Source organism: Armigeres subalbatus, chromosome 2 (assembly GCF_024139115.2).
Source record: "Armigeres subalbatus isolate Guangzhou_Male chromosome 2, GZ_Asu_2, whole genome shotgun sequence".
NCBI lineage: Eukaryota > Metazoa > Arthropoda > Insecta > Diptera > Culicidae > Armigeres > Armigeres subalbatus.
This window is the reverse complement of record NC_085140.1, coordinates 309,736,735-309,764,354: the sequence shown is the minus strand read 5'-3', so window position 1 is coordinate 309,764,354 and position 27,620 is coordinate 309,736,735. Positions and strand designations below refer to the sequence as shown.

At 42.0% G+C, this 27,620-nt stretch overlaps 1 protein-coding gene across 1 annotated transcript in view; it reads right to left on the bottom strand.

The window, feature by feature from the left end:
• The window catches only part of LOC134212572 (cGMP-dependent protein kinase 1), a 33,626-nt gene extending 7,040 nt beyond the window's left edge, over positions 1-26,586 (bottom strand). The window contains exons 1-5 of the mRNA XM_062690558.1: positions 25,950-26,586; positions 6,785-8,317; positions 6,485-6,723; positions 6,326-6,423; positions 5,984-6,194 (exon numbers count right to left, since the gene is read on the bottom strand). Coding sequence (XP_062546542.1) covers positions 5,984-6,194; positions 6,326-6,423; positions 6,485-6,723; positions 6,785-8,317; positions 25,950-26,033 — 2,165 coding nt within the window. The 5' untranslated portion in view covers positions 26,034-26,586. The remainder of the gene's footprint in view (positions 1-5,983; positions 6,195-6,325; positions 6,424-6,484; positions 6,724-6,784; positions 8,318-25,949) is intronic.
• Positions 26,587-27,620: the final 1,034 nt, after the last annotated feature.

Here is a 27,620-nt window from a genome sequence, read left to right as displayed (position 1 = left end):
ATTAATGACAATGGCGACCCCACCACAGGCGCTGTCAAGACGATCATTTCGGTAAATAAAATAATTTGGATCTCTTTTGATAAAAAGACCAGGTTTTAAATATGTTTCAGTTATAATAGCAATGTGCACGTTATGAACTGACAGGAAGTTGAATAATTCATCTTCCTTACCCTTTAAAGAGCGGGCATTCCAATTTAAAATTTTTAAAGAATTATTTAGATCCATTAAAACGAAGTCCAATAATAATTCTTGAGTAAATTTGATACCAAGCTGAGCTGCTTCAGTTTTGGTATTTGCTTTGAACATTGCATCAATCATGTGCGATGGGGTGTTTTTTTTGTGAAAACGTTGTGACAGAACACTTGGCCGGGTTCACCACCATTCGGTTTAGAGAGCACCAATCCACGAAGCGATCTAGTTGACGTTGTAAGAGCTGACAATCGGCGATACTATGTATCTCCCTAGGATAGGATGTGCCAATTAGTCAGTAAAAATCGTACCGATTTTCTGTCAAAACCGTACCGGTTGCTGATTGGGTGAAAATGACAATCGATTACTTCGATCGGCGGTATCACATTTTCAAAAGGGCAGCTTGTTGTTACCCTGGCCGTGTTGCTGGGTAAATAAATTGAAATTTATGGAAAAATTCAAAAGTTTGATTTTTGATTTTTTTGAGTAAAATTAATTTATGCTAGACTACAAATGATGTATGCATGATGCTCAAGTGTTATGCTTATTCAAAACACTTGATTTGAAGCATTATTTATCAACTTTTTAACCATTTCACTATAAAACTCATCTAATTCCATGTGAAAACTTTTTCTGATAGTACATAGCATCTTGTATTACGAATAATGAAAGAAATGAACGAGAAAACATGAATTTGTTACATATATTGTTTGGTGGATTTTGCATAAAAAATATTCGGAAGCACTGGCCACCACCTCGTCGAAGCAACCGACTGAGGAAACAACAAGGCAGTCGCAATTCAATTGTCACATCCTATCCTAGGTATCTCCAAAAAGATTTTAAATTCATCTGCGTAAGACAACCGAAAACATTTGATAACGAGGTGTACAGCGTTAAAAAAGATCAGGAAGATCAGTGGTCCTAGATGACTCCCTTGTGGTATACCGGATGGTGCATGAAAACTTTTGGAGGTGCATTCCCCAATAGCTACGGTCAGATAGCGGTCAGAAAGATATGAATGAAACCAGTTTAGCAGACTGCCGCTGACTCCGAATCGGTCCAGTTTTGCAATGGCTAATGAGTGATTGATCTTATCTAAAGTTGCAGAGAGGTCAGTATAAATAACATCCGTTTGAGCCAGTTCTGTTAGACTGTTAGTGACGTAGGACGTGAGGCACAGTAAATTGGTGGAAGTTGAGCGACCGACAGTAAATCCGTGCTGATCATCACTAAGAAGTGGCTTACAGTGTGAAAGCAGTGGTTCCATAATGACGAGTTCGAACAGCTTCCAAATGGCACACAATGACGTAATCCCTCGATAGTTGTTCTCATCGCGTTTGTCTCCCTTTTTGTGGACTGGGAACATTAGTGCAAACTTCCAGCAGGAGGGGAAAATACCATTGATGATCGAAGATCTGAACAAGAAAAGAAGTGGAACGAGCAAACTCTCGATATGCCTTTTGATGAAGACGGCCGGTACGCCGTCGGGTCCGGGATTATTTGACGATTTGCGGCTCTCAGGATCATGTCATAATCGTTGTTGAATGCACCCAAAAACTGGTTGTTTATAGGGGAACGTTCCCTGCTGCGATAGAGACTTGGCTGTCTCTCATCCTTTCGTCACTGAAAACGCTCGCGAATTTTTCGGCAAATAGGCGGCAAACTTCCTGAGTAGTTACGGTGATTTCATCATTCAAATTCATTGTCCATGGAAGCCCGGATTACTTGCGCTGTTCGTTGACGTAGTTCCAGAAGGATTTTGGTTTAGATTTGAATTTGAGCACAAGATCTTGTTGGTAACATGCAAAGCTTTGCTGACATACTCGTTGGTACTCATGATTAAGCCTTACATAATGGTTTCTCAGAAGTAGCGTTCAATGTTTTGAGAAAATTCTAAAAGCTGCTCGCTTAGTGGACTTCAGTTTTCGTAATTCGGTCGAGAACCATGGAGGGTCCAATCTTTTCTGCGATCTCTTTGGCACGTGTCGATCAATTACATACGCCAAGATGTGCGAGAAAGTTAGAGCGAAGCTTTAAACGTTGTTGGGGTCCAGAAAGGTTAACCAGTCAATGCTGGTAAGCACGTTCGCGATACTGCAGTGGTCGGCTTTCGAAAAGTTATAGAAAACAGAAGAGGGATGAGCATTGCTAACAGGTATTTGAAGGTTTTCGAAAATGGCTATCAACGGGGGGTGATGAGGAACATGTTTTACAAGAGGACAAGGTGCCACCGAAATCAAGGGTGCTTTATGTTGTATGGAAACAAAGCACAGGTCCAACGTGCAAAGGTTCTCGTTCGCTACGTTATTAATCTGGGTTAGCCTCGCTGATCGATCCACCTTGCCCGCTGCGCACCTCGCCTTCCTGTGCCCGTCGGATCGTTGTCGAGAACCATTTTCACCGGGTTACTGTCCGACATTCTGGCTACGTGCCCGGCCCACCGCAGTCGTCAGATTTTCGCGGTGTGAACGATGGATGGTTCTCCCAACAGCTGATGCAACTCGTGGATGCAACTCGTGATTCATTCGCCTCCTCCACGTACCGTGCGCCATCTGCATCCCACCATAGATGGTACGCAGCAAGTGCGCGTTGGTCCTCCACGAGCATCGTCCAGGTCTCGTGTCCGTAGAGGACTACCGGACTAATGAGCGTTTTGTAGATTGTCAGTTTGGTACGGCGCCGAACTCTGTTCGATCGGAGCGTCTTGCGGAGTCCCAAGTATGTACGATTTCCAGCCACTAAGCGTCTCCGAATTTCTCTGCTGGTATCATTTTCGGCAGTCACCAGTGAGCCCAAGTACACAAATACTTCTACCACCTCAATTTCGTCACCACCGATGCAAACTCGCGGTGGTGGCTCACATTGTCTTATCTTGAACCTCTTCCTATCATGTACTTCGTCTTCGACGTGTTGATGACTAGTCAGATCCACTTGGCTTCCCTTTTCAGTCTGATGTAGGCTTCCTCCATCTTCTCAAAGTTACGTGCCATAATATCTATGTCGTCGCCGTCGGCGTAGCCAGATAGCTGGACGGACTTATTGAAAATTGCACCACTCGTGGTAATCCCTGCTCTTAGTATTACCCCTTCCAAAGCGATGTTGAATAGCAGACACGAAAGAACATCACCTTGCCGTAATCCTCTGCGGGTTTCGAAGGGACTCGAGAATGCCCCTGAAACTCGAACTACGCACATCACCCGATCCATCGTCGCTTTGATCAACCGTGTCAGTTTATCCGGAAATCCGTGTTCGTGCATTAGCTGCCATAGCTGGTCCCGATCGATTGTATCATATGAAGCCGATGAATAGATTATGTGCGGGCACGTTGTATTCGCGGCATTTCTGCAGTACTTGGCGAATGGCGAACACCTGGTCCGTGGTGGAGCGATCGCCCATAAAACCCGCCTGGTACCGCCCCACGAACTCCCTTGCAATTGGTGCTAGTCGACGCCATAAAATTTGGGAGAGAACCTTGTAGGCGGCGTTCAACAATGTGATTGCACGGTAGTTGCTACGATCCAGCTTATCGCCCTTTTTGTAGATGGGACACACGACACCTTCCATCCACTCCTGCGACAAAACTTCCACCTCCCAAATCTTGATAATGACCCAGTGCAGCGCTGTAGCCAGTGCCTCACCACCATGTTTAAATAGCTCTCCTGGTATTTGGTCAACCCCAGGAGCTTTGTTGTTCTTCAGCCGGCCAATCTGCTCCTGGATTTCCTGGAGATCCGGAGCCGGTAGAATTATGTCCTGCGCGCGTTCTGCCAGGTTCATCACCATACCGCCATCTTCGTCCTTCACATCGCCATTCAGGTGCTCTTCGTAGTGCTGCCGCCACCTTTGGATCACCTCACGCTCGTTCGTAAGAAGGTTCCCGTTTATGTCCTTACGCATATCAGGCTGTGGCACGTGGCCCTTACGTGAACGGTTCAACTTCTCATAGAACTTTCGTGTGGTATTAGCGCGGTACATTTTTTTTTAAACTTTATTAGTGTGTTACAATTAGCGCGGTACAGTTGCTCCGTCTCTTCACGGTCTCGATCTTCCTGATGACGCTTTTTCCTCCGGAAAATCGAGTTTTGTCTGTTCCGCGCCTGTTTATATCGTGCCTCGTTCGCCCTCGTGCAGTGTTGCAGCAATCTCGCCCATGCTGCATTCTTCTCTTCTACTAACTGCTCACATTCGCCGTCATACCAGTCGTTTCTCTGATCCGGGGGCACCGTGCCAAGTTCAGCGGTAGCGGTGCCACCAATGGTGGATCGAATATCTTTCAGGCATCTTCAAGAGACGCTGCACCTAGCTGCTCTTCCGTTGGGAGTGCCACTTCCAGCTGCTGCGCGTATTCTTGGGCTAGTCTACCGTCTTGTAGCCGCCCAATATTAAGCCGCGGCGTCCGACTTCGACGCGTGTTGTACACCGTCGAGAGTTTTGAGCGCAGGCATACTGCAACGAGGTAGTGGTCGGATTCAATATTCGCACTTCGGTAAGTGCGGACGTTTGTGATGTCGGAAAAGAATTTACCGTCGATTAGAACGTGGTCGATTTGATCTCCATGTGAGGTGCTTCGGACTACCAATCCGCGGGAGGCTGCGAAGTTTATGCATCGTTGGCCATTGTCATTCGATAGGGTGTGCAGACTATCCGGTCCGATGACCGGTCTATACATTTCCTCCCTTCCTACATGTGCGTTCATGTCACCGATGACGATTTTGACGTCCCGCAGTGGGCATCCATCTGTGCGTAGAACGCTTCTTGCGTGTGGGCAGTGCACGTTGATGATGCTATAGTTGAAGAAACGGCTTTTAATCCTCAGCTTGCACATCCTTGCGTTGATTGGGTGCCACCCAATCACGCGTTGGCGCATCTTACCCAGCACTATGAAGCCGGTTCCCAGCTCGTTGGTGGTGCCACAGCTTTGGTTTGATGCTGTCGCATCCTGCGAAACCTAGCGACTTGCAGTTCCATGCTCCAAGCTTCCAATCGTGATCCTTTATTCGTCGCCTAGGTCTTTGCCGATTATATCGAGTCGCATTATCTCTTATATTGTTCGTAATTATTGGTTTTCCAGGCGGTTCATTGGGCCTGGGAAAACCTCCTGTCTCTTCGGAGGGCCGTCGTGTCAGGGCAGTTTAGCGTCCCACTTAACACCAGGACTTGTGTGCGACCGCACACGTAAGGCAATAAAACTCATCAAATGATTTAGCCAAGCAAGCCTTTGGCACAGCAGAGTGCGATTGATTCGCATTCTATACCAGTCCGCCCAGCCCGTTGTTGGGGGCATGGAGTGCGATCCTCTCGTTTAATAAACAATGTGCACTCGCTTGACTGTGGATATACAACAGTAAAGCACATGTGGAGATTGGACAAATCAAGCATCCGAAAGATATTCAATTTGCAAAAAAGAGAGCTAACCGCGGTGGAGGTTGGTACTCGGATTCTGATGTCTTTTCCGCAAACGTGACCTTTAAGTGATCTTTAGGGGAAGGGGTTATCACGCCTATCTAGAGAGTAGGAGGTTGAGGGTTCGAGTCCCTCCAAGACACGTGGATTCTTTTTCGCAAATTTCATATCAATTTGTCCATTTCGAAACATGTGCCAATATATTTAACAAAAAAATATTTTTCGTACAGGCCAAGTTGCCGAATAATATGCAATTAATTGTCATTTTTTCAACAGCGCATCACTTCATCAGAAAGTAACTTTCACGTATAAATTAACCTGGTATAATTAGTGAGTAGTATGCTAATTCTATCGCATGTTCCACTCAATGATCGTCATTCTTTCTACGTACCTCACAATAAACGAGCTATTACAGCTAAGCATAATGTCCTTCTCGCTGTAGGCATGCTCCTGCTGCTGCTGGCGTACCATTTCAATCTTCTTCAGATACTTGAGGGCGAACGTTTTCTGCTTCTGATACTGCACTAGCTCGACCCGTCCGAAGCCCCCTATCCCCAATGTGCCGATGTAGGTTAAGTCATGCAACTGGATGTGGTCGTACTCTGGAGGGATTAAAGAGAAGAACATCACTATACAAAACTAATTGTTGTTTGTACTTGAAATATAATTTTAGTTAATGCTGTGGAGTATCACGAGAGGACTGACGAAAATAACAAATAAATTAGTTGCTTACCCGATGTTGTAGTTTTGTTTCCTGAAATTCTGGGTATATCGTCCGATAATTTTATTTCACGTAGTTTCTCCAATCCACCAAGAAATTCATTGAACGCTCTGTATCAATTATTAAAATACATTTTACTGGTACCCTTATGATTAATTCATAATGACTTACATTCGATTCAATGTCAAGCATTCGGTTCCAGGCGGATTTGCGATAATACTGGCCAACCGTCGATCTTCATGAAGTAGAGCCTGCTCACCAAAGTACGCCCCTCGCTGCAAAGTACCCACTAGCTTTTCAGACCCATGTCGATCCGTTTTGATAACATTAACACTACCTCCTCGAATGATATAAAATTTATCACCCGGATCACCTTGCTGGATTATAGTTGAGCCAGTTGCATAAAATTCCTAGATCGAATCGCATTTAGTCATACGGCTTGAAGTGAATCACAAACCTAATATTACTCACCCTTTTCAACAGATCAGATATTTTATGAAGCTTTTCAGTTTCTAGATCCTTCAGTATAGATACCGTACTTAAGAACTTGACATTCTCCTCTCGTTCTTTCCGTCCACTCTTCATCATTATCTTCTGAAACACTTTCCTTTCCAACATCCACACCTTGGCCTCCGTTGTAACCCGAATACTGGCAAAACGCTTCGCTTTGTACAAAATAGCCAACTCACCGAACACAACACCTCGCCCGAACGATTTTATAACCTTATTCTCCGCCACTACTTCGTAGGTTCCACTCGCAGAAACGAAGAAATGGGCCCCGATATCGCCCTCCTTGATTATGTAGCTGTTCGGAGGGAACGCCATCGGGCTCATAGCGTCCGTTACTGCCTTCAAGCGTTCCTTGTCCATCAGATTGTTCAAAAACTCATTGGCCGTAATGGCTTTGATTATCAGCAACTCATCTTCAGCTCGTTTCGGATGACTTGGAATAACAATTTCACGGCTTCCCTTCACTTCGGTTTTGTCCGACAGAACACCTTCTTTACGAACCTTCTTCATAATTCCTACTGTGCGGCTACTGTTCAACTCTTCGATTTTCGGAGGAGGTAGTGATTCGTCTGACTCTCGTTGAGCTGGTTTATTGGTGGAGATTTCTTCTATTGGAGTTGGAGGGGGAATCCTCGTTGGCGGAGGCCCTGATGGAACTGGTGGAGCTTGCTGCGCTTTATCAATTTCTGTTGTAATCAAGCTCAGCGGTACGGGCAGGTTAATCATGTCGTCGACGACAGAAGGAACCCTTGGGGGAGGCAGCTTCGGCGGAGTCGGCTCCTCGTCCTGGGAGGTGTCATCCCCATCGTTCCGAATGCGCAAATCTTCTCCTTCGTCTTCCGAGCTGGAAACTTCTTGAACCGGCTGAACCTTTGATGTTGAGAGCGGGATTGTGTCGTAGTCGTCAGAGGTTTCACTCAACAGCCAGGTTCGCGTTGGGACTGTCGATATTTGTCTGTTAAATGCGGATTTCGCTGGGGGGAGATTCGAGCCGAACTTATTCGATTGTGGACTAGCCTGAACGGTGTGCTTTGCCTTTTCCTTAATGATGATTGGTTCTGGCGCAGGCTCTGGAGCTATGGCACTTTTACTGATTCGGTTCTGCAGTTCTTTGATTTCCTTCTCCAGCTTGACCAGCTGGAGACGGTCATCGTTGTTAGGGTGTTCCCGAAGTTTCGATTCTAACGCTAATTGGAGGAGTATTTTGGTCTGTTCAATTTCTTTGAGTAACTCCAGATTAACATTTCGGTCAGGCTCTTGGGAACTTGCGCTAATGCGTTCTTTGTCGGCCGGCAGAGGAATTTTCCGTTCAAAGTGTTGCTGTGAGGCAGGGGCAGGTTTTGTCGGCCAGGGCGTTCCATTGGGTATATTCAGTCGTTCATCTAAGCTTCCAAGACCGGATTCACGTTCAGTTCCTTTTGGAGAAAATTTGCCCACGGGTCGCACTGCTGGATTGAATTCTTGTTCATATATTCTGCGACTTAATCGGACGGGCTGGAATGAGAAAATGTATAAATTTGAAACACTTTGCATTTAGAGAAAAAAAAAACAAGTCCGTTGTACGTATCTCATTTATTGTGTAACATATTTGCAGACCATATTACTACAGAAATGTTTCTTTTCAATGGATATTGTCCTACTCTGTTTAATCCCACTACTTCTATTCGTAATACGGTTTTCGAATGCATCGGAAGAAATGAAGATGTTATCCAAAAAGACAAAAAAAAAACGAACGGTTCGTAATTGTATCTGACCGCTTTGACTACGTGACGTATCATTGTCACCCCCTACGGGAGTGCTTCGAAACGAAACAGCACTTTTCGTCGTATTGAATGCGTGCAATTTCTACTCCTGTTTTTCAGCGGAATTTGGAAGTAATGCATGCTTTTTATTGATTATTGTGCAGTTATTTATCCTTTCGAACTGGAGAAATTTTAAATCTTTGTATAACTTTTCCTCCAACAGCCAAAATATTGTCAATAGTTTATGGTCGTCAGAGGTCTGGTTGAATCGGTTTGGTGACATAAAATAGCTTGAACTACCCCTGACCAGTCGATTCATTTTTCTTTTCGCCGAATGATGGAGCACTTGTTTATATTTATTTCATATCAGATCAGTTACACGTGAGTAATTTCCTTTCGTATAATCTACTCACGAGTACAACGTCACGATTGGATGATTGACGCAAGTTAATTAATCCTCTTTTTAATCAAAGCAATGCGCCATTTCTTACGTAGAAATCTGTCTCGCTATCATGAGACTGACACACCCATCAAATATCGTATATGATCGCCTCTGATTCTGACACCCAGTAATCTGATCGGCATACATTTACTGCATACTTTTCATTGGTTTTGAGCTTAGAAAGTTATTTTACGACAAACACCTTACAACACTTTCGACGTGCTAATCCTTATAATAAATACAAACAAGTCAAAACAATCAGCGCCGTATCAATAATCGGTAGACAATTCTTCCTTCATGTCAGCGCCATGCTTGCTATCAGTCTAGGGAGGAAACACCTTGCAGGAACAATTTTGCTGCATGCAGCAAATCAATCATAATTAGATAAATCGTTTATTCTTTGAGTTATCTGTATCGGAATATGTCATTTGTGATTGAGACTTATCACTGTTCGGATAAGGTGGGTATCTTCTTCTTCTTATTGGCATTACATCCCCACACTGGGACAAAGCCGCCTCGCAGTTTAGTGTTCATTAAGCACTTCCACAGTTATTAACTGCGAGGTTTCTAAGCCAAGTTACCATTTTTGTTACCATAAAACACGATGATACATTTATGCCCAGGGAAGTCGAGACAATTTCCAATCCGAAAATTGCATAGACCGGCACCGGGAATCGAACCCAGCCACCCTCAGCATGGTCTTGCTTTGTATCCGCGCGCCTTACCGCGGAGGTGGGTATATTCGATCCCAATTTCCAAATTAGAGTAGGTTTACATTATGGTTGGCAAATGCCTACGCCTCTACAAAACCCAACAAATACCCGAAAGCCACATTCAACAGAAATTTAACGAAATTGTCCGAATATTTCTTAAACTCGCAAAAGCAGTCCTTGGTTTCAAGATCGGTGAGCCTAAGTCGACCTTGCTACCGCCGTCTGTCGCCATTTGACTATCAGACATAGCAGCTAGAACAATTTCCTGAAAATCCTTCGCAAGCATGTTGCAGTTGAATAAAGTTTAGTACGACATCATCAACAGGAGGGTATGACGATATATACTATATACAATGAGCGTGCCTCTGGCTGCGAAACTTGCTATCAGATATATTTAGAACGATTGTTAAGTAATGGGTCGATGAAAATTTCATCAGTGTTACGTCTGCTTGTCTGTGGATAAGCTTTCAATAAATATCTGTGGTAATGCTAATAGAACACAAAGTTAAATAGGGACGTCCCGTAGAATAGTTGGCTTCACGTTCGCCTTACAAGCGGATGGTCAAGGGTTCGAATCCCAGCCCCTCCACCAAATCCTCGTCAGTCGCCGGTTCCGCAACCCCTACGGTGGCGTTCTGGGGTACATGCCTTACCGTCACGGCTGCCTGATGACGACTGACAACTTGTTCTTCTTGGAGGCATTCCTCCAACGTTACCCGGATAAAATGGCAACTGAACAACGCAACGATCATTGGATACACGACATGGACAAACGGACACAATGGACTCACGATGAGCTGGACTGCCAACGACAACAATAATGAGTACCTAATGGAAATCTGAAAATAGATTCTGTGTGGATTCTGTACAGCAGTATACCACAGTAGATCTCGGCACAGTACACAGAAAAAAACTCCGTGGTAAAAATTACTATTTCGTAGAAAAATTACGTAGAAATTTCAGTTGATTTAACCATGGTTTCAAAGAAATTCACCACTGTTTCAGTTCATGTGACAATATTCCACAAGGGCCACAGTTGATTTTTACTGCTCGCATGGTAAAATCAATCGGGTTTGTTGTCTGCTGAAAATCGTCGGTGCATATTCTTAAAATAACCCTCGGAATGGTAGTTTCGACTGCAATATTTTTTTGCGTGTAGCGATTAAGAGTGCGTGATAAATAAATAAAGGAATAAAAAAATGAATAGCACGCTAAGTTTCAGTTCGTATGTAGAGCGATTGAAGAAGTCAAAGATTTAAGAAATGACTTTTTGCTGCACTGATGGAGTTATGCTCTGCTCCTTTCTAAAATGCTTAAAGATATGTCTTTCAAATTGTGTTGCAGTTTTATTCATAATTTAAAAAGCACTTTAATAAAGAAATAATAAAAAAAAATGTTTTTCAGAAATGTGATCGCAAAGTTTTTACGACTGCAGTTTGCCAGGTATGAAGAAATAATTTTTTATTTCTCATACTAAAACTTGTAACAAAAGAATATCATTTTCTTCCAAATTCAACCTTTTCAAAGGAGGCTCGAAGACCCAAAGTCTTATATACAATCTACTCGACGAACCAAGCTATTGTCTTTTCATCCTCAACCGAATTCAATTGAGTGCAAGAAACAGCTGCTATGGACAGTATGAGCCGATTACGCCCTTACAGTCAATTTAGGATTAGAAGAGAATTAGTGTGCTTCGTATAATGTTTCCGTAGGGCCTTCCTAACTCTTAAGCGATGCTTAGTCATGCGCAGAATGGGATTATGTATTAGGCGTTAAAAGAAAAATTTGTTTAACATTAAGTTTTGAAAAAAGTTTTATGATTTTGTTTTTTGATAATACACGACCGTGCGTGGACCGTAGTTTAAGTCAAAATTTGTTACGAAATTTTTCGAAATACCGCATATGCTAACCAGGAATTCTTCCGGGAGTTCATCCACTAATTCCCCCCTAAGTTCCTCCAGGAATTCCTCCGGGAGTCCCTTCAGAAATTCTCAAGAAGTTCCTCCAGGAGTACTTTCAGAAATTCCTTCGTAAGTTCCTCCAGGATTTCCTCTGAAAGTTCCCCCAGGAATTCCTCCTGAAGTTCCCCTAGGAATTCCTCCTCAAGTTTCTCCAGGAATTCTTTCGGAAGCTCCTCCAGGAATTCCTCCGAAAGTTTCTTCGGGAATTCTAAGTTCCTTCAGAAATTCCTCCTTAAATTCTTGCAGAAATTGCTCCTGAAGTTCCTTCAGAAATTCCTCCGAAAGTTTCTTCAGGAATTCCTCCAGAAGTTCCTCCCTTTCTTCCTGCTTGTGGAAGAAAGCGAGAGATAGTCATAAATTACGCTATTTTCGTTTCAAATACTCACTTAGTAGACTTCTTTACGTGGTAAGTTCAACATTTATTCAAATAATCTTGTGTGTTTTGACGGCAGGGTCACAATGGTTTTAGTAGAGTTGTGTTGATCAACTTCACCTCAAACCAGATTATTCAAAAAAATTGTGCTAATTTAATTCATTTCAATGCGAACGCATTTCAGGAAACTCGCTCGTTCGCTCATGGCTACAATACTCAATTTCTAAACAGTCGCAGCTTTGTAAGACAAATAATCGAAATCGGCAACTTCCTTGGATGATTCACTTACTGACAGTGTTGGGAAAAACTCAAAAACTCATGAACGATTCAAATCAATTTTGAGTTCAACCTCCTACTCTTTAGATAGGCGTGATAACCCCCACACAACAAGACCACTTAAAGGTCACATTTGCGGAAAAGCCATCAGATATTTCATGACCTCTGCTCCCGTAGCTCGGCCAGAATTCCTTTTAAGAATTTTCAAACGAATTCCTTAATGAATCTCCAAAGAAACTTCCAAAGAAATTTTCCTATTATCGTTATTTTTCGGTGCAATCCTGCAAGGATTCTTTCGGCAAATTCTCATGGAATTACTTCGGAGGTATATCGAGAAATGTATCAAGATTTAAGATGAGAAGACCTTTAAAAACCCAGAAGGAATACTTGCGTTACAAATTATTTTAAGAATTTATTCGGGAATTCTTTTGGAACCTCCATCAGAAATTCGTTGGGAAAATTTCTAAATTCCTAAGATTCTTTTTGAAAGCCCTACGTAAATTCTTTAAGGAAACCTTCCGAAATTCCTTCGGAAGTTTCTTTTGGAATTTGCTTTAGAAATCCCTGTGGAAATTGGGTTCGGAATTCCTTCGATTTTTTTTTGTTTAGGAATAGATTGCTTCAGCAATTATTTCAGGAATTTCTTAAAGAAATTCTCCAGGTAATTCCTTAAGAAATCCCTTAGGAATCTCTAGGAAGAAATTCTTGGAATTCCTTCGAAATTTCATCAGAACTTCATACAGGAATTATTTCTAATTTAATTTAGACATTATTTCGGACATTCCTCCGGAAATTCAATTAGATATTCTTTGAGACCTTCGGATATTCCTTTGAGATTGTTTCAAATATCACTTAAAAAATTCATCCAGAAATTTTTTAAGAATCATTCGGAATTTCCTTCTGGGAATTCCGTTGAAATTTCGCTAAGGAACTATTCCGAAAACTTCTCTAGTATTTCCAATTTCATTCTTTAATACATTTCGGAGAAAAATCTTTTCACAAATTTTCATAACAATCGGAAAAAAATGTCGTATGGTTTTACTAAAACCACTTCCGAAGGATTTCCTGGAGGAAGTTTCTAATGAAATTTACAAAGGCCCCAGTCAACACAAAGTCGCATATGCCTGCGAATAAGTATACATGGTGGAGGCGATATAGGCGCATGCCTCCATTTGACTGCATGCAAAATGTACCTATATGGCCTCCACTTTGTACACTTATTCGCTATGATACACGATCTTGTGTTTGCTGGGGCCTCTCCAATTTTTTTTTAAGGTATCCTTGGACGAATGTCAAAAGGAATTGCTGGCGTATATTTCTAAATTATTCCTGGATTTAATTTATAGGAGAATTCTCAAAAGAGTTTCTGAAGAATTTCCTAAAACAATCCCGAATAAATTACTGAATCAATTTTCGAAAAAAAATCCCAAAGGTATTTCCAAAAAAATCCTAAAGAAATTTTAAAAGGTTTTGTTCTAAGGAATTTTTGAATTTCTGTAGGTATTCCTGAAGGTTTTCTCCAGGATTTCCAAAATAACTTTAAAAAAAATACTTATAGATCTTGCGAAATAAAGAATTTTTGAAATTTTCTTAGAAATCCTTTTTTGAATTTTCAAAACAATCTTTTGAGGAATTTTAAAAGGAGTTTCTGAGTTGATCTCTGAAGTAATTTTCAAATTATTCTCTGGGGAAATTCCTTGAGGAAATTACGAACGAATTCTTATTGGAATTCTTGGAAATTTAGAAAATGTCGGAAATGCCTTAAGGAGTCTTTGAAAAAAAATGAGTTCCCTTGGAAATTCCGTTTGAAATTCGTTCGGAAACTCCTAACGAAGTTTCTAAAATATTGTCCTAGATCTGTGGAATGAATTCTTGCTGGAAATTTCGGAGGAATTACAGGAGAAATTTCCGAGGGAAGGCAATTTTCGATGGTATTCGTATAGGTATTTCTGGAAGCATAGTTGAATTTTTATTCGAAAAAAGCTGGAGATATCCCCAAAGCATTATTGTGCAAGTTTTAGACAAAAACTGTTTGTATGACGCTGATGAACTGGCAACAAGGCCCACTTTCGACGAGATTCACACGGAAAATAAAATAAATACGCAGCACTGCAACGTGTTGTCTGTCACAAAATCGAGCTTGTATTATCGCTGGCACTTAATTAAAGTTCGGAAGTCAATTTTCACACTTCCGAATGCTCTCCGTTGGTGACAAATACAAGTTTTGTTTTGACAGTCATTATGCCGGAAGTAAGTTCGGAAGTAGAATATAGAAAGTCGGAAATCAATTTAGTGCTGGCGAAACAATATTTAAGACATTTACGAAAAAAATGTCAGAAGTTATTTCCCAAGCAATTTTTGAGAACATCCAAAGAATTCTAGTTAATAGTAAAACCCGGCTTTTACTCAGAAATTGTTTGCTAGAAAACCCTCCAAAATGTCGCAATTAAAGTCAATTTATTATCACACCGCAATTGGAAGTTTTTGGGTAAATATTTCAAAAAAATCCTAGTGACCTTTTCAATTATAGACGATAAAATACAATAACAATTTCTTAATATGTGAAACCGCTTGACTTTTTTGCCTTTGCACAATGGTCGGAAAATGACGGAATTCGGCCAAAACTAATTTCAACATTTTTTTTGCCAGATTATCTTATCTGGACCAAATATAGAGGAAATGAAATAGGAAATAAAAATTAGCCTGTTTTGGGGGGTTTTGGGCTCTGCTTACTAAAAAATTGAATTTGAGGAAATTCTTTGTTCTCTTTTATTTTAGAATTTTTTGGACTTTTGAAGAAAACGTTTTTGAGATATACAAAAAAAAGTTATTGCCCAAAAGTTATGGCCAAACTACAGTTTCTACACGAAAAATCTGTTCAAAAAGCTCACTCATTTTTTTTTAGCCCTTTAACTTAACCGATTTGCTCGCGACAAGTTGCATTCGACTAGAAATCCTGTCCCATTGTTTCATATTGAAAATCTACCCGATCGCATTTTGGGCTCTAAAGTTATGGTCAAAATAAAATTTTGTATACGCAAACCCCGTGCAAAAAGCTCACTCGTTTTTTGGGCACTTAACCTTAACCGATTGGCTCGCGACAAGTTGCATTTGGCGTGGAGTCCTGTCCCGTTGTGTCCTACGGAAAATCGTCCAGATTACACTACCCGAGCAGCACAAGTAAGACGCAAATGGTTGCAGCAACTTCCAAGCAGCACGCGCAACATCTTTCAAATAGGCGTTTGTTCTTAATAAATTGCATTGATACATACATCGAGGCACATTGAAGTCACTTCCCAGTTTCAGAAAATCACAATGTTTCATTTCCGTTTAAGTTGGGTGCAATATTTTACCTATCTGACTTCTTGGGTGGTTTGAAATTCGATGTGTTTCATATCAGAAACAAAACAGATAAGTTGCAGAATTAATAACACTTCGATTCATTGCTGTTACGACAATGTTTCTGATATGTTGCAAAACACTTTGAGCTCAGCTGAGCAGTATTTTATTTTTGATAGTCCCCTGCATGTTCCGTATAAGGTACAATGAAGTTATAAATGACTTTGTTGTTTATGTAATGCACTTGTAGCAAAATCTCCAAATAGAATTGTTGGTGTGATGGTTATAGTAGAAGATTGCTAATCTCAAGGTCCATGGTTCGATTCCCGATTGGTTTTTGTGTTTTTATTGCAAATAGGCTCCACCTCTTGCGCTTTTTGTGTCACAAAGGAGTTCCAAATACGACGCGTTGTGCATAAGTCAGACCTTTAGTAAGTCACACCACAGTTGTTGTTACTCACTGAGAAACAAGAGGTGTTGCTTGGGGATTGTGTGTCGGAACCGTGTGAAGATCTAATTAGACGTAAATCGGAGTAAGCGATTTTTATTCGACCTTCTAGAAACAAATTTTGGTGGAAGGTTGAGGGTGATGAGTTCTGCTTTAACTAAGGTAATTAAAAGTATCTAGTCACCCGATTAGGTTCCGGTTTAATCCACTTCTATCTACCACTAGCTCCTAAAGCGCAACCTTGCACGAGGTTTTGAGCTAGTTTGTCCGTAGCTAAAATTATCGTCAAATGAATTAACTCAAATTTTCTACACTTTTATCCGAAGGTCAAAAAGAAAGTGCTATGCTATTGAACGAGGATCTTTTGGTGGAAAATTTTCTATTCTTTTCTCTCTTCGTTTAAACATTCTTTGTTTTCTAAAATGTGTGGATGGTAATAAGGATGCTAATAATCTGTTCAAATTACGAACTATAAAATACTAGATAAAATATAAGATAAAATAATAAAGAGATAAAATATAAAATGATATGATAATATAATATGTGAACTTTGACATCAAGAAAGCAGTACCTTGATCAAATGATAAAGCACTATTTCTGGCTTCTATCAAAACCGAGCGATTGTTCCAATAAAATTCATCAAAATTATATTATTTTTAATATTTCACATGGTATCATACCAAAAATGAATATGTACAAGTTACAATGATGACTTGATTTTTAACACGCCCTAAATTGGTCTGCCTTCGATGTCGTCTACCAACAACTTGATGACAGTTACGCCTGAATTTTGCTACTTTTTTTTACAGAAATTTCAGACATAATACTGAAAACAACTAACGATTTCCATCGTATGTTGCTTATTATAAATTCGTCAAACAAGGATGTTATCGATCATTTAGTAATTTGCGTTCGATCATTTAGTAGTTTGTCAATAACTCATTCCAGAAGCTGAATTTCAAAATGTGTTGTATGATGGACTTCTAGTGCAAAGGTTTTTCTACAACTCTGCCAAATGGTTCGTTTTTTGAATTCCACTAGTAACGGAGTTATAGCTATAGTTTCAGTAACTTAGACTAAATGATAACAAAATTCCAATCATTTAGTTAAAACTACTGCAATTAGCGCTATAACTCCGTTATTCGTTGAAGTCTAACAACAAACCATTGGGCAAAGTTGTAGATAAACCATCAAACTAGAAGTCCACCATACAACACATTTTGAAATTCAGCTTCTGGAATGAGTTATTGCCAAACTACTAAATGATCGAACGCAAATTACTAAATGATCGATAACATTCTTGCAAAGATGTCTGTCAATTTCTTTGGAAATCTATATAATACTATCTATATAAATCTATATTGTACTGTCAACAAATTTTTCAGCGCCAAGTCATTAATTAATTCATATTTGTGAATTAAATACATGAAAACAAATATGATAGAAATAAAAGGATCTTCTACAATGACTCTACATTTCAACTGGAACTTGGCCTGCTTTTCATCTCAGTATTCTATAAGCATTTCCTCAGTTATTGATTGGAAGCTGTTCCATGCCCGCTATTGCATGAGTATGTATCTTGTGAGGCAAGTACAATGGATACATTATGCCCAGGGTGTCGAGAATGTTTCCAACCCGAGAATATCCTAGACCGTACCGGGAATCAAACTCGCCATCTCCGGATTGGCAATCGTACGCATTTGCTCGCAAAGCTACCGGAGACCCCTAATAAGATCTATCCCCATTATTTGCTGTTTTGACCTCTCTAACTTTTTGCGATACATTTTGTGATGAGCGAGAAAGGCATCATCACCGCTAGGTGGATTTATCAGTTTTTTTTTATTGATTCATCGCTCCCAATTATAGTTCATACTACTAATTATAAATTAACCAATCACGCTAAAAATGCTGGTGCCACACCATAACCAGAACTCTGCAGTTTCTCAAGTCAATAAATTAATATTATTATTTTTAGCTCTTATACTGCAGAAGGGAAGTAAACTATAGCATTATATATTTCAAATATTGCCGTATAACAGAGAGAATTGATAATGTGCTGTGCTGCCCCTACACGCAAAATTGTACCATATATGCATATGTTCGCAATTTAAATTCACCACCAGATGATTGGTTCAGTGAGATACGATGCTTAAAGTTACGCCCAGACTCCGTTTACAAATTGATTCGTTTCTCAATATTTTAATATATTTAACACGCACTTGAGCGCTTATTTTTACTGATGGGAGCTCATCTGGTTCATCATTTAAGTTATTCGTTATTATCTTGAATCGCCAGAATAAACGAGGTTTACTCAAGTATTCACTTGAGTTTGCTAACGGATTTCTACACTTCGACCAACAGTAATTGGGCTGGAATCCCCATTGTCGAGTGCTGCGGCACCCTCAAGAGATGGTAGAGCAAAATAAGACACCGCTTTATTCTATGACGTATCGTATGATTACTGTCAAGCATGTAGGCATATCATTCACCCACCCCATGTTACGAAAAGTGTTTGTTTTTCTGCTTTCAATGTGCAATCTTTACACTGTTATAAATAGATAAATAGAATTTTTAGTCTAATCAAATGCAAATCTTTGCAAGAAATAATCATAAGCTTTAAACCTGAAATCTTTATTTACTGCATAATCGTGCGTATTTTTTGTTTCATTGTATTTTTTAATCTATGTATTATTGAGTGTGAGCGCTCGATTGCGATTAACGCCTGAGTTTTTCATGCTAAATCGAATTGTTTCAATTGCCAAAAATCATTTCGCTTCCAAAAGCGTATACAATCAAATGGGTGTCAATTTATTGTTTACACACGCACATAGGGATGGGAAAAATCAGATTTTCAAAAAATCTAGGATGATCAAAATTCACCCGCGATCTTACTTCTAAATTATCAAGTGGCAAAAAATTAGTAAATCAAGTCGGCAGACTCATGGAAGCCTGAGTGTTGGAACTTGTGAGCTATGACCAGAGCTATGTTGGACGCGTCTTCCCAGATGTCGTCTTACCATTTCGTAGCCCAATCCAATTTCTAAATCAGATAATTATCGATTCCTGAATGTTTTAAGAACTCAATCATGCATACTTTGTCAGTTACACATGCTAGTATTGCTAGTTGAGGGCACTAATTGCCCTTTCATGCGACATCTCTGACATTGATTCCGGTTAGAATTGCCTCACAAAAAGTCAAACTGCCACTTTCCCACGAGAAATAGAATCAGCTGAGTTTATACATCCGAAAAATGTTTTCTTAGTACAATGAAAACATTTTTTTGAGTGATAAGACAAACGAAATTTTATGGAGAAATAATTAATTTATTTCTAAGTGCTGGAAAAAAAATGTTGTAATGGCTGCAAGCGTGTTCGACCATGAACAATGTAGAAAGAAATTTCCTCTGTTTACCAGTAAACATTTTCTTTGCGATAGCATTGATGATACCAGAGTTTTGCGACATCAAGCTGTCACATTCGGATGTTAGATAAGATCGAAACAGATGTAACTAGAAAATAATAGCCTCAAGTGATTCATGTGCACTGAATCATTGTTCAAAAAACTGCAACGAATTTTCTAGTTGATTTTTTTTCTACCAATAATGATAGTGTGTTCATTGAAGACCATTGAAGAACTTATGAGGATGCCAGAGGGCCAAGGGCTGAAAACCTCTTAAATAAAGACGATAATAATAATAATAACTTATGAGGAACCGCTAGCAGCACACATGTTCAATATGCGTTACTACAACTCATGTGTGACCAGATTTAGTCACAATAAAGTTGATGCAACCATTTTTGTCTGACTTATGTTACTCGGGGCATTCATATGTCATAAATATAAGACAGTGTGGAAAAGCGAGCATCGAGCGGCTACCTTCTACCAAAGCTGTGGCACCACCAACGAGCTGGGAACCGGCTTCATAGTGCTGGGAAAGATGCGCCAACGCGTGATTGGGTGGCAGCCAATCAACGCAAGGATGTGCAAGCTGAGGATAAAAGGCCGTTTCTTCAACTATAGCATCATCAACGTGCACTGCCCACACGAAGGGAGATCCGACGACGAGAAAGAAGCGTTCTATGCGCAGCTGGAGCAGACATACGATGGATGCCCACTGCGGGACGTCAAAATCGTCATCGGTGACATGAACGCTCAGGTGTATAGACCGGTCATCGGACCGGATAGTCTGCATACCGTATCGAACGACAACGGCCAACGATGCATAAACTTTCCAGCCTCCCGCGGAATGGTAGTCCGAAGCACTTTCTTCCCCCGCAAGAATATCCACAAGGCCACATGGAAATCACCTAATCAAGTAACGGAAAACCAAATCGACCACGTTCTAATCGACGGTAAATTCTTCTCCGACATCACGAACGTACGCACTTACCGCAGTGCGAATATTGAATCCGGCCACTACCTCGTCGCAGTATGTCTGCGCTCAAAACTCTCGACGGTGATCAACACGCGTCGGAGTCGTCCGCCGCGGCTTAACATTGGGCGGCTACAAGACGGTAGACTAGCCCAAGACTACGCGCAGCAGCTGGAAGTGGCACTCCCAACGGAAGAGCAGCTAGGCGCAGCATCTCTTGAAGATGGCTGGAGAGATATTCGATCCGCCATTGGAAGCACTGCAACCGCTGCACTAGGCACGGTGGCTCCGGATCAGAGAAACGACTGGTATGACGGCGACTGTGAGCAGTTAGTTGAGGAGAAGAATGCAGCATGGGCGAGATTGCTGCAACACCGCACGAGGGCGAACGAGGCACGATCAAACGGGCGCGGAACAGACAAAACTCAATTTTCCGGAGGAAAAAGCGTCAGCAGGAAGATCGAGACCGCGAAGAGACGGAGGAACTGTACCGCGCTAATAACGCACGAAAGTTCTATGAGAAGTTGAACCGTTCACGTAAGGGCCACGTGCCACAGCCCGATATGTGTAAGGACATAAACGGGAACCTTCTTACGAACGAGCGTGAGGTGATCCAAAGGTGGCGGCAGCACTACGAAGAGCACCTGAATGGCGATATGGCAGACAACGGTGGCGGTATGGTAATGAACCTAGGAGCACGCGCGCAGGACATGCGACTTCCGGCTCCGAATCTCCAGGAAATCCAGGAGGAAATCGGCCGGCTGAAAAACAACAAAGCCCCTGGAGTTGACCAACTACCAGGAGAGCTGTTTAAACACGGTGGTGAAGCACTGGCTAGGGCGCTGCACTGAGTGATTACCAAGGTTTGGGAGGATGAGGCTCTGCCGCAGGAGTGGATGGAAGGTGTCGTGTGTCCCATCTACAAAAAGGGCGATAAGCTGGATTGTAGCAACTACCGCGCAATCACATTGCTGAACGCCGCCTACAAGGTACTCTCCCAAATTTTATTCCGTCGACTAACACCAATTGCAAGAGAGCGCGTGGGGAAGTACCAGGCAGGTTTCATGGGTGAACGCTCTACCACAGACCAGGTGTTCGCCATACGTCAAGTATTGCAGAAATGCCGCGAATACAACGTGCCCACACATCATCTATTTATCGACTTCAAAGCCGCATATGATACAATCGATCGGGACCAGCTATGGCAGCTAATGCACGAAAACGGATTTCCGGATAAACTGATACGGTTGATCAAGGCGAAGATGGATCGGGTGATGTGCGTAGTTCGAGTTTCAGGGGCATTCTCGAGTCCCTTCGAAACCCGTAGAGGGTTACGGCAAGGTAATGGTCTTTCGTGTCTGCTATTCAACATCGCTTTGGAGGGAGTAATACGAAGGGCAGGGATTGACACGAGTGGTACGATTTTCGCGAAGTCCGTCCAGTTATTTGGTTTCGCCGACGACATTGATATCATGGCACGTAACTTTGAGAGGATGGAGGAAGCCTACATCAGACTGAAAAGCGAAGCTAAACGGATTGGACTAGTCATCAACACGTCGAAGACGAAGTACATGTTAGGAAGAGGCTCAAGAGAGGACAATGTGAGCCACCCACCACGAGTTTCTATCGGTGGTGACGAAATCGAGGTGGTTGAAGAATTCGTGTACTTGACGCTCCGATCGAATAGAGTTCGCCGCCGTACCAAACTGACTATCAACAAAACGCTAGTTCTCTACGGACACGAGACCTGGACGATGTTCGTGGAAACCAACGCGCACTGGGAGTTTTTGAAAGGAAAGTGTTGCGTACCATCTATGGTGGGGTGTAGATGGCGGACGGTACGTGGAGGATGCGAATGAACCACGAGTTGCATCAGCTGTTAGGAGAACCATCCGTCGTCCACACCGCGAAAATCGGAAGACTGTGGTGGGCCGGGCACGTAGCCAGAAAGTCGGACAGTAATCCGATGAAAATGGTTCTCGACAACGATCCGACGAGAACAAGAAGGCGAGGTGCACAGCGGGCAAGGTGGATCGATTAGGAAGAGGACGATTTGTGGACCCTCCGCAGACTGCGTGGTTGGAGAAGTGCCGAATGGAGAAGACTTTTATGTGCAGCACAGGCCACTCCGGCCTTAGTCTGGTAATAAATAAATAAATTCTGTTTACTTCTGCGGTTTTCTGATATCTCAGAAAAAAAAAACAAATGAATCGAACAAAACAGGTGCAAAGAATGGCTATTTGAATGATTGATTTGAAAACTAACTGTCCCGACCCTGGCGGACAGCTACCGGATACACAAATTTGGTTTTCCATCATAGATACATTATATATCTAACAAATCATGATTGCTATTTGAAATATGACTATCGTTGACAATTTTGACATAATCAAAAAGCATTCGATTGATTTTAATATTGTTGATTCAAACCTTCTAAAATAAGGCAAAACATAAACATTTTTGACATTTTTGTTTAATTTCGAATTTTGAAAAAAGTTTACGACATGAGGATCTGATTTTCCATGCAGTTAAAGGACTTCTCAATAGCTTTTTTTGTACTATATAAGATGATGGTGGGATCTCTGCAGGTGCCAATTCCTTCAATAAAACTTAAAAGAAACAAGGTGCTTTTCAAAAGTGTTGCGTCTGCTACTTGGGTAGCTGGGAAGTTTGAAGCGTTGTAGTTTGTACACCAGGCCATCATGCCTGTCAAATGCTTACTCGACATCGAGTAAGGCCATGGCGGATGTTTTTGAAACTAACTTGTTCCATCTGATGACGTTGGTAACTCGGGTCAGTTGGTGAACGGTTGATCAACCGTTTATGTTTATTTCAGAACGGCTTAGCATAGTCTGGGAGAGTGCGGATCTTATTCGAGAAATCGTTATTTATAGGTCCACAATTCTGGCCTTAATAATTTTTGTGATTCGATTGCAGCGTGCCTTAAGCTCAGGCAGTCCAGTACACTGAAGCTGCCTGCGAGTGACATTTCGCAACCGAATCAAATCTTTGGTGAGTGTATCGATGGTTACTTGCCAAGCCGTCGGAACATGTTGTTCTCAGGCCACCGAGATCGCCTCATCGATGGGACACAGCTGCCGATCAATTACTTTCGGCGGCCCCAGTCGACTCGTTAATAGTTTCACCGGGACAGCTGATGCCGATTAACCGAGAAGCCAACTTCAGCCACCACCGGATAGTGATCCGAGCTGAGTTCCTGGTAGACGACCGGCTGCGAATGGTGGTCGTTCATGTTGATGATGTACAAGTCGATTGTCGAATGGACGCCGGACCGATTCAGCCGAGTGGGGGAATCCGGGCTCAGGATCGTGTAGTGGCCTTCCTCCATATCGTTGCTCCAGATGGTGCCGTTTCGATTGCCGCGACTGTTGCCCCAGGCTTGATGTTTGGCATTCAGGTCGCCGGCAATGATGTACTGACCTTGTCTCCGCGTTAGCTTGACGATGTCCCTCCGAAGGGCGGCCGATGAACCATCGCCGGCTTTAGCTTAAGCAGTACGCCGCGATGAGCGTGATTGTGCCGACGGAAGTGGTCACTTCGACACCGATGGCCTCGTTGATGCTCAGCTCGAAGCTTGGCAGCAGGCAACAGTTGATGTTGTAGCGAAGAGTGATGGCCCCCTGGTCGGTCGGTCGAGTCGCACGATACAAAAGTCTGGGATGTGGACGCTCACCTCTGGTTTTAGGTGCGTTTCGGATATGAACGCCACGTCGATCTCCTTCTCCTCGAGGAAATCAGCCAGTTCGATGTTTTTGCTTTTGCGCGAGCAAGCGTTCCAGTTGACTAGGGCTACCCTAGCAACCATTTTCAATAATGAACATGCAAGAGTGAAGACCTGGTCGAAACGGGTTTGGCAGCCGCGAAGCCGAGTGGCGAGCTGCGAGAAGATCTGCATCAGTTGCTCCGGAGTGTAGAGCGGAGCAGATTCTTTCTATGAGACAGTTTCGTTTTCTGGCTGCCGATGGATCCCAGGAGGAGGGAGCGGGAGCAATTCTCTGGTGGATCAACAGTGCTGAAGTTTGAACCGCCAGAGCTGCCGGTGCCACTTGCTTTTGCGGTTGTAAATGTGGAGGATTGGAATCACACAACGATGAGCTGGAAAGTTCACCTCGTTGAGAGCAGAAACGCGATTCTTTTTCGGCAGGGTCCTGGAGGAAGCCTTCTTTCAGATTTCCAAAAACGCCGCCCGCTTTGAACAGTCCTCGGTTGTAGCCCGATGTTTGTCGTTTCGAGGGCACACCACTCAATATGGAAGCATCGCACAACTGTCATTTTTATTATTCCAAGCATGCTGCGACGCAGCAAAGCTGAAATAATAAACACAAAAGTTGTCCGCTGCCTCCGTTGAGTGGTGTGCCCTTGAAAACGTGAGTGAATTAAGTTTTGAATTCTGTGATGCTTGTCCTTCAGCATGCAGCATGAAGGTCTACCGAAGAACCGTTTACCCCCCGCTTTCAATAATTTTCTCGGTAATACTTGTCATAACCCTGTGATGCATTAATCGATAACATTACGTTAACTCATGATGACTATATTTCTTTTATTTTTATTATATATTTTAATATCCCTCAAGTGCGATAAGATCGTTCACAAGTAGAACTTACGTTGATAACACTGTTCTGTGCATTAATCCACAAATTATTCCACCATCGATTTAGTCTGTGTTCTTTAAATTCATAGAAAAAAAGTGGAATGGAATCGGTCGTTTTAAATGTTAGATCTGTCAATTGAGAATATGGTATGAAAGTATAGCACTGCTAATATTATGCACTTTGTCCTTGTTTTATATCTGAGTTTTTCAATGCAGAAAAAACGGTGATATTTGAATCTAAACCGAAAAGTTCAACGTAGCTAACATAGTTTTTTTTCAGGTTCAATGTAATGTAATCAAATCTTATACCATGCTTTCAAGCATTTCAATTGCATGGAAAATAATTTGGATGAACGTTGTTACACACTGATTCACTGGAATAACCAAACACAAGTCTGTAATATAAATAAACAAGTGTAAATCTGCTATGTTTATTTTTAAAATGGCTACGGCATTCAATCTTTCGCACCTTGCGCCGTATCAGTATCATTACGCTGATAACCAAATGAGGCACAATGATTTTAAATTTGAGCCACGTCTTGAAACGATAAATCTTCAATCTATTTTTGAATAAGACGGTTTACACCTCTTCGATGATAAGCAAATTTATTTGGATTTTCTATCTTCATAACCGAACAACGTTCGAATTCATCAGAAACAAAATTTTATGAGCAAAAATATAAAAATCTAAAATGTTGAAATGGAGCTTTCCGAACCATTGTTGAAGTAATTCTCATCGCACAATGTTACTCGGGCTGGTTAGGTTATTTCACGTTTCTACAAACGAGCCACCGATCGAAAGAAAGACACCTTACGCACATACCGGAATGTTTTCCTTTTAACTCACCACAATGCCATCATTCGTCTTGCCAACATCGGGAAGGTTAAACGAACCGTGCTTTCTGGAGAAAATTTTCGCAAAGCACGCCATTAGAGCTTCCGTCCTCAGGCTGCGAGAGCCTTCTCGTTGGGATGCTGTTGCTGCTGCTGCTACTCGCGAGTCACCTGCAATTTCCACTTCCCGCCTGGTGGAGATTGATTTTATTTATTCACCCGTGAATGAGCACGCCCGTTGATTCATAAATTTTAATTTATTTACTCTGCTACCGACTGGCTGCTTCTTGTCGCCCACAGAGCAATACGAATTTCTCCGACGATGCACTAAGGCAGGTAACGATCCATCATCATCGCAATTTTGTCGTCATTTCACTGGAAAATTTTCCTTTTTCTTTGATTTTCGCGTTCCGTTGCTGGCTTTTTCGCTCTCCCGCGAATCGATAGGAAATTGACAAAATTTTAAATTCAAACCGTCGAAAAAAAAATCACGTTTCCGTCCGTTCGTTCAGTTCGGCGCGGCTCTCCGGGAGCAACTGTCCATCTATGATTGCAGGTAAAAACACGCCAATCAGCTACCGGGTGGGAGGGGATGAAGGAGGCCAGGCCGAGACGGTCGGAAACGGGATACTTTACACTTGGTCTTGGTCACCGCCTGGTCTATTATCAGTTGTTTCAACAGCATGCGATGACAACAGCAGCGACAACGACGACGACGGTCGTCGAAAAACGTATATCACTGTTACTGATAAGAGGACGGAACCATAATGGTATGCGGTATGGAAAATTTTGCTTTTGTCGATGTCGTTACATGATGTAATGTGCGATATTTGGATGGGCGCTCATATTTGCTGCCAAACAGATATAGACACGACAGGAAGGACAACGCTCGTCATTCTTCCTTCCATGTTTGTGACCAATTATGATTTATGTTGATTAGCGACGAAGGGTAGCAATAAATCTGAATCATAAAATTGAGAATACAGATACATTAGAGCCGATATATGTATAATGAAGGTAAGAATTCGGGCACAGGTTTCCGGATCATAATTTATCCCTACTTTGAATCAATTCCGAAGGTCGAGAATATGTACGTCATGCGAATGTTTAGATATCTAATATTACTTGTTTTCCATATACCCTTACCCAACCAACCGACGCTATGTGTAGCATCATAAACATCAACCTAGACTGGTTCCAGAACGGCATCGACTGCTGGGCAGTTAATTGGTAGCGTTAAATTACCGAACCAGTCCATTAGTAATGCCATCCAGCAGTCGGAAGGTGTCCGTCCAGTGATCTGCTCTTTTTGATAGCGTTCGTATCGAGTTCGGAAAGACGTTGGACTACCATTCCTACCTGATTACCCCCCCTTGGGTGGGTGGAAGGAAGGCTGTGACATACTACTGTTAGGTTAGGGGATTGCCATTTGGGAAATTAAATTCCATTTGATTCCTTAGCTACTACGGCATGAAGATGCTTTCTTTCACTTCACGATAAGTTGGCTTTATTTGCGCCCCGTGCTGATAAGAGATGGGTAGCTGATTGACGGGTGGTTCCCGTTCGTCGGCTTTAGGGGTTTTATGTCATCTGTGAGTGGTATAGTCTTACTAGTTTGTTGATTGAAACAGCTCTTTTTCTTCTTAGCGAATATTACAAACCCCCAAATAGGATATTGCAACCT